The sequence below is a fragment of the Lycium ferocissimum genome, unplaced genomic scaffold, assembly GCF_029784015.1.
Source record: "Lycium ferocissimum isolate CSIRO_LF1 unplaced genomic scaffold, AGI_CSIRO_Lferr_CH_V1 ctg12909, whole genome shotgun sequence".
NCBI classification, from domain to species: Eukaryota; Viridiplantae; Streptophyta; class Magnoliopsida; order Solanales; family Solanaceae; genus Lycium; species Lycium ferocissimum.
Window position 1 is genome coordinate 1 of NW_026714593.1, and position 8462 is coordinate 8462.

Consider the following 8462-nt stretch of genomic DNA (forward strand, 5'->3'; position numbering starts at 1 on the left):
AAGTACGTATGACGTAACGTTTAAAAAGTATTGATGGTAAATGAATGTCTTTTTTATCTTATGCTATTCCTCATGCTCTTATCATGTTATTATCCACGCCTTACATGCTCGCACAATGTTCGTACCGACGTCCGTTTTCGGGACGCCGTGTTCATGCCCACGTAAACAAAGGAGGAGATCCAGATCACAGAGTCGTTGTGCCTCGAGAGCACTTCATTATTCCTGATGTGTGCCATTGCTTATTGTTTTGTGTGTATATGTATTTTGGGCACGGCTGTGTCCTATCCCGTCCATATGTCTAGTACTTTAGTAGAGGCTCGTAGATGCGTATGTGTGGATAGTATGGTCTCACGATGTCCTTATTGTATGTACATTATTTTGATAGCCGAAGGGCTTATGTAAATAAAGGTAATTATGTTTCGAAGTGAAAGAAATGGTTTTTCCTATAACTTGATTATAAGATTAATGAATGAACGCTTGATGAGTACGATGGGTAATGGTATGAGCGGTGCTCGGTGGTTAGCCTCGGGTACTCGTCATGGCCCCTAGTCGGGTCGTGACAACAGTAGAACCCTCTTCTCTTTCTTTCTTTTCCTTTCTGAAGAATTATAATGGCGTTTGTCTTATTACTTTGCAAAAGGCAACAATTTCTATTGGCTATTGGTTTAATTTGTTTCAAAAGAAAAAGGAAAATCCACAAGATTTCTTCAAAATACCATAGTCCGACATTGATTTCAAGAGAAATTTGAGGACCTTGGGGGTTCTATATAAAGAAACCCCAATTCATAATATACACATACACTCACTGATAATAACACGCATAAGACTCTAATTTCAGAAATACTTCGAAAATAGAGCAAAAAGTATTAGTTCCAATTTAACTAGGGTATAGCTCTAAGCTGAAACCTTTACTTAATTGGAATTTTTAGTCTAAAAACTTGTTTCTTTCTTCATGGCTGAGTTTGGGTGAAGAGCATTTGGAGCTTCAATTCCATTCTCGATCAAGGCTGCGCCAAAAAGAGGTAATTTGCCTTCCTTTAGTTATTTTTATAGCATTTTCATTATATGTTTATGTGTATGCTTTATGTGTTGTGATGTTAGTTAATTTTGGATTAGTTAGCTTTGTATGATTAGCCTGTATTAGGGTTATCCATGTAGTTATTTAGTTTTAAGTCTTCATAGTCTCTTCCTTATTGCTCTTAGGTATTTTGTTTTGTCAAAAGCCTATTTAGTCTGATTTAAGCATGTTTCTGCCTGGTAGGTTCATTTAGGTCTTGTCATGTATTGTGCAAGCATGCTTTCTGTCATTGTTTGATTCATGATTAATGAGTAGTTGTTCATCTAGCATGAGAGTTGACTGTTGATACTTAGATAGGTAGTGGTAGATTTATACTTGGTTATTCAACATGATAAATGCACTGTTTAGTACTTGTTTAATAAAGATTGTGATATGATTTGACAAGTGTGCCTTGTCCAAGTAGGAGTCTGGTTATGTGTGATTATGTTTGGATACCTAGGTATGTTTTAGGACCACACAGAGTAAGGTTATACAATTCCTGCTGAAAATCCCAAGATCTATACCTGAAATAGCTAAAATATGATAAGATAAGAAAATGGGTATGGTTCTGTGTGGTTCGCCTCTTTGTATGGTCAAATTTTGAAATGGTGGAATGTGTTTTTCTTGTTGAGTTCCTTCAACTGGTTCACTCTCCTAATAGACTATGTTTAGTTTTGTTGGACATGTATGCTGGTTGGATTAACTTGTCACATGACTGCTAGGTTGATTACCCCTGCCTGTTAGATGTTAAAGGATATATCTATGATAGTATATAGAGCGTATTAAGCTACTTTCATCCTGCATTACCTATTGAGTTGTCTGAATGATACTTTAATAGCATTTCTGATGCATAAGATAGCTTTGGTTATGTTAGATTATAGCCTTAACTGCATTCCATACTTAGCTTATTGTCATGTTCCATATAGTAAGCATGTATAGGACACTGTCTAGTATTGAAAGCCTCTGAATGAATGAAAGGTCAAACAGTGGTCTTGAACATGCCTCGCTTAGGAAAGAATGTCACTGTCCCTAACAGCTTGCCTATATATGCCTAAAACTGTCAATCTAAGAGCTGTGCTCATTGCTCGTTTACAAATTTTCTCAAGTGACCTTGCCTTTATTTATTTATTTTTTTTTATAAATTATTGAGTACTTGTTGGTTGAAATGGCCATAGTCTTAATAGATCTTTATGATTAAGTCTCTATGACTGCATGCTAAAGTGATTAGTGTCTCAGATCAATTTCCCCTTTTCTTTGTGAATTTTATGTGTGAAGTTTGAATGAATTAAAAAAAAAGAAAAGGAAAAACCTTTTTCTTTACTGCTTAGTTAACAACGTGGTGTTCCTTGCTAGCCCAAGCAATTGTTTATGTGAAGTATTGAGGTGATTTTGATTTTTTGCTTGTGAACAAGTTAGGACTTGTTGATTGCTTTGAGTTTGCATATCAGAACTTGTCTTCATGCCATGAAGCATGATATTTAGCATCGTTGAGTGTTGTATGTTGCCTTACATGATAGTTTACCTTGCTTGATTGGTTTCTCGTCCAAGTCTGAGTCTTTGTGAATTGAATGAAATTGATGGATTTTGCTCATCACCGATTTGGGTCACATCAAGGTACTTGGATGCTTTTTTTTATTTAAATCCAGAACTGTGCTGGCCTTTGAACTATCTTTTAGGGTGAAATATAAGAATAACAACATGAATTCTCTTTCCCTTTGTTGCGTGTTGAATTTACTCAGTGCTGGTTATTTCTCATGTTCTCCATTTGACCTGTTTTTGAGTTATGATATACCTCGAAATATACATGGTATACAACCTTAGTATACACTAAGTGAATATAAGAGTCATATAGCTATGTATATCCTTCAGGTATACCATGGGGATTCTGAATGTTATATGTATATCAGCCTTCGCATAAGTTTGTATGAGTGTCAAGTTGGCATATTCAAATGTATAAGGCTTACATATTAAGAGGGGGAATATATATGTCAGTTGAGCCTATTACATAAGTGGGCTGACATTCTCGGTAAAAAATCTGATACTTATAAAGAATTGGGTTTGATTGTACTATGTTCGTGTGGTTGTACATATTTGGGCCTATTATTGTCAAGTGCAACTGACTATAATACATTATTAAAAATTTTAAAAAGAGGCATGTAAGGTATTTGAAGTATTATGCATGTAACATTCAGCTGTTTCACGGGGGTGGGCGTGGGGTTGAGGATTTGAGTTAGGTAAGTAGTAGAAACCCAGATCGTGGATGAACCCAAGTGCACTAGATTTCTAACCCAAACGAATGTTGGAGAAAAAAGAAAGTGTTTGTCCTTTCCATGGAGAGAAGATGAAGAAATAGAGTTGTGAAGAAGAAGAGGTTGCCAGGTCTGGTCGATCCTCAAAAGACAGAAGATGGAGTAGCAGAGAAGAGAGCTTTAGAAATTAGAAAATGTCAAGTGAAGTGTTGACGAAGAAAAAGTAGAGCATATATTAGCTTCGAAAAGGTAAAAGGTCATGATTACCTCGGTGACCGGTTCGGCTCAATCAGAAGTATTCATTTGATTTCCCGTAAAAAATTGAAGAACTTTTCAACTTCAAGGGCACAATATAGTGGATACCAGGAAAGTACGAGACTATCTTTATTGGTAAAAACTTGGTCTTAACATGTGGGTGAATAAGGAGATAACATGCATGGAATAGAGATATTACAAGCGTGGCTCTGTAGGGGAAACTACGGTCTTAACATGTGAACCTGTATGGGGTGGTTGGTCTTATCCGTCGAGGATCCGGAGCCATGGTACAAGACCGCCTAGCTTTGAAGACACAACAGCGGTCAATCCGGATAAGCCAATTTCACAACCGTTTCCTAAGAATCCAGGATCTACTTCAGCATTTTTGGTGCAGATATGAATCTTTATGGGGTTGAGAATCAAGGAAGACGTTCCATAATATTAGGCTATAAAAACACTCCTTGTCCTCAGTTGTATCTCATATTATTTTTCATCACTACTACAATTCTATTATTCCATTGCTGCTCTAAAGCTATCAAGCACAATTTCACCAAATTACTATTTCGCAGAGATATTGGCAAACAACTACCCTGGAGACATACTTGAATAAGATTTCCTTACTCTATTTCTCTTGTGCATCTTGTCCATTATTTTAGTTATAATATTCTACTATTATTATCTATCAAATTAGCATTAAGAACATCATTGTTTGGTCATCTTCATCTGCTTGTCCTTAAAGAACTTAAAGAAGAAGAAGCTACAACAACAACAACAACAACAACAACATACCCAGTGAAATCCCACAATGTGGGGTCTGGGGAGGGTAAAGTGTACGCAGACCTTACCCCTATCTCGGAAGATAGGAAGGCTGTTTCTGAAAGACCCTTGGCTCAAGAGAAAACACAACGAGAAAGGTTAGATAAGCACAAGCAGTTCAAAGCAAAATGCAAATGAAACTAAATAAAGCGAATAAGTCAAAATAGAGCAAGTTTGAAAAAAGGGAGCAGTAACTATCACAGATAAATAAGATAATCGAAGTACAAGAAACAACATATAGTAGCAAGAAACAAAGGACAATAGACTATAGATTTAAACAACGACTACCTACTAGCCTTCTACCCTAATCTGAGTCCTCCAAAACCTCCCATCTAAGGTCATGTCCTCTGTAAACTGAACCTGCGCCATGTCCTGTCTCAGCACCTCTCCCCAATACTTTTTCGGCCTATCCCTACCTCTTCTAAAACCATCCATAGCTAACCTCTCACACCTCCGCACTGGGGCATCTGTGCCTCTCCTCCTCACATGCCCAAACCATCTCAACCTCGCTTCCCTCATCTTGTCCTCCACTGATGCTACTCCAACCTTATCCCGGATATCTTCATTCCTAATCCTATCTCGCCTGGTATGCCCACACATCCATCGCAATATTCTCATTTCCGCAACTTTCATCTTTTGGACGTGAGAGCTCTTGACTGCCCAACACTCTGCCCCGTACAACAAAGTCGGTCTCACAACCACTTTGTAGAACCTGCCTTTAAGTTTTGGTGGCACCTTCTTATCACACAGCACTCCTGAAGCAAGCCTCAATTTCATCCACCCTGCGCTAATACGATGTGAGACATCATCGTCAATATCCCCATTTTCTTTAAAGAAGAAGAGGCGACAAAATAATTTAGTCCATTCATTATATACCTTTGATATTTTTTGACCTCATTTTTGTTCTATGTTATTTTATGTTTTATCGATGAAATATTTAAATTGCTAGCTTTTCTTAGTTTGCATTGTGGGAATAGAAGGTATGAGTGTGATCAATTTTCAAGCACTATGTATTTTGGGAGTTCTTCGTATATTTGAAATTTTTGGTATTCAGCTTATGTTCTCTTATATTTTCATCGAAAAATAACATTCAGTTAAATTAGTGAGTACATTAAATATTTACCTATTTCAAGTTCAATTTCAAATTTTTATTGTAGTTAATTCACTTATAACATTTCTCTAAATTTGGTAATATTCTAATTAATTTTCACTTATTTAAGTTTTCAAACATTAAGAAATTTCCAATTAAAATTAAAATTTTGGATTTGATTAATGTTAATGCACATGGAAAGCTTGAATTTTTACTGTTTTAATTCTTTAAAACATTTCTATTCAAGTTAAATTTCATACTTGTTTTCTGTTAATGCAGGGCGCATAATTGATTTGGGCAATAACATTTGAAATATTCCAATGCATAATTGGTGTTTCTTCAAACTAGATTCACACTTTCTAATCATAATTGGTAAATTTATAAAGTGTGTTAAAAATATTTACTTCTTAAGCTTAAAATATTAGATTTGTTTAACTACTTTCTATTATAGAATTTGGTTAGAAATTTACTGCGAAAATGTTTTTGATGCATATAAATAGTGTCATGATATTCCATTTCTCATAAGTATCGTTTCTTCAAAAAACATATAAATTTGTCAATAAACATTTATTTTATTCTTATTCCATATAATTTTAGTCATGGAGAATAGGCAGACAAGAGGGCGGCAAAAGATTCCAATGTCAAAAATAGAAAACGAAGATGATCGCTGTGTGACATTTTCCAAACGTCGCTCGGGTCTATACAAAAAGGCAAGCGAACTTGTTGCATTGTGCGATGTGGACATTGGAATAATATTCTTTTCCCCTACAGGTAAACCTTACTCATTTCTCCACCCTACAGCTGAAGCGGTCATTGATCGTTTTTTAAATCCCAACTCACAATTAAGTGAAAGCACTCACTTAATTGCAGTTGATTCACGAAACAAAGTGAATGAACTCAACAATTTGGGTAATGAATTGATGAGCATAGAAGAAGCTGCAAGAGCTCAAGCACTTCAACTTGATGAAATGAAAGTAAATGGCCAAAAAGGTTGGTGGGAGTCAATTGATCAATTTAACAAAGAGGAAGTAACAAGGTATGAAGCTTGGTTGAAGAACAATATTTCAAAGATGAATAGTCGTTTGAAGCAGTTGGAAAACGAGGCTTCATCTTCTTTGTGAATATCACCCCAAGTTATTGTCACTTTTGAGAACCACAAACAACGACAAATTTTTTAACTACATATTTTTAGGAATTATGTGATGTAGCATTTTTTATGTCATTCTTTTTAGTTTGTCTCCATGATGCTACAAGAATTTACTTTGCTATAGTTTTTGTTATCAATATATATGGTGGTTTAATATATATTTTCTCCTATGCATTTGAATTTTCTTCAAGTTTAAAATTTAATAAAGAAAGAATTTCAATGGAAAAGAATAAAAGACGGAAGAATGACATAACCTTCAGATGAAATAAAGTTGCGATTATCGTTACTTGATGATAAAGAAGGAATTTCAAAATGGAAAAGAATAAAAGAAGGAAGAATGACATTAATTTCGAATAAAGTTGCAACTATCGTTACTTGACGGTGGTTTAATACATGTTTTTTCTCATGTATATAAGCCATAACTATTGTTACATGAGACAAATATAGTTTTGAGTTTATGGATCCCGAATAGCAAAAGCAGATTAGTAGATTTTGAATAAGTTCTTTATACATATAAAGTAGAATTTTAAATACAAATACAATGCTTTTGTCAAAACTATCGGATTCTGCTGAAATCCAAGCTCGATCTCTAGCTTCTTCCCTTACTTTAGTACTCACCAATCACCATTGACCAAATTTTAACTTTTACAATACAAAGCATGCTGAGCAATTGTGGAATACATTATTAAAATTTTTAAATAGAGGCACGAAAGGTATTTGAAGTATTATGCATGTAACATTCAACTGTTTCATGGGGGTTGGGCGTGGGGTTGAGGATTTGAGTTAGGTAAGTAATGGAACCCTAGATCGTGGATAAACCCAAGTGCACTAGATTTCTAACCCAAACGAATGTTGGAGAAAAAAGAAAGTGTTTTGTCCTTTCCTGGGAGAGAAGATGAAGAAATAGAGTTGTGAAGAAGAGGAGGTTGCAAGGTTGTTTATTGCGTTTTTACCATTTTTTCCCCCGTTGATTCGTCTCCGAGCCTTGGTAGTACTATTTTGACCCGGGGGGACCGATGGCACAGTTCCCTAGGCATCACTTTGGGTTTTGGAATGACTTTTAGAAAATTCGGCCTTAAAGCGAAAATCATTTGACTCGAAGTTGATTTTTACATAAACGTGCCCGTAATCGAATTCCGACAGTTCCATTAGGTCCGGAGGGTGATTTATGACTTAGTGGTGTCATTGGTTTAGTTCCCAAAGGATTCGGGTGTGATTTGGGTCATTGGTTGAGAAATTGGTTAAGTTAGAATTGGAGTTGACCACGGTCAACATCGGGTCAAGATGATCCCGTTTCGATGTTTTGAAAGTTTCAACAAGTTTGTATGATGATTTTGGACATGTCCACAAAGTTTGGTTAGATTCTGATGAGGTTTGGATAAGTTTGAGTTGTATGGTGATTGTTTTCGGTTTCGACATCGATTTGAGCATAAAGGGTACCATATTGAGCAAACGGTCTTTGATTCATGTTTCGACTAAACCATTATATCTGTATCATAATTTCGGAACCATAGCAACTGAAATCATCAAGTTTCGACATTGTATAAGGGAATTATGGTCATTTTACTAAGAATTGGGTTGACAGATTTTTCAGATTAATTACGAAATTGCCACTGAATTCGTATTTAAAAATATGCATTCATCCAAATATTGAAATCACCAGATCTCATTCATTATAAGGTCAAATGAAGTGATTCAAAAGCCTAACTTGAGTGAAATGTGACAAGGAATCCATTGGATGCATCAAAAGGGAGTTTTGGGATCGTTTGGCACTAGAAACGAGGTGGAACAGCTGGGCATTTTTGTTATTAATGTTGTTTAGGGTTTCTCTCATCTTGAAAGCTTGGG

At 35.7% G+C, this 8462-nt stretch overlaps 1 protein-coding gene across 1 annotated transcript; it reads left to right on the plus strand.

Annotated features, from left to right (window-relative positions):
* The first annotated feature begins 6066 nt into the window (after window positions 1-6066).
* On the plus strand, window positions 6067-6704 carry LOC132042039 (agamous-like MADS-box protein AGL61). The gene has a single exon (XM_059432673.1). The coding sequence runs from the start codon at window positions 6067-6069 to the stop codon at window positions 6586-6588; it is 522 nt and encodes a 173-aa protein (XP_059288656.1). The 3' UTR covers window positions 6589-6704.
* The last annotated feature ends 1758 nt before the right edge of the window (window positions 6705-8462 follow it).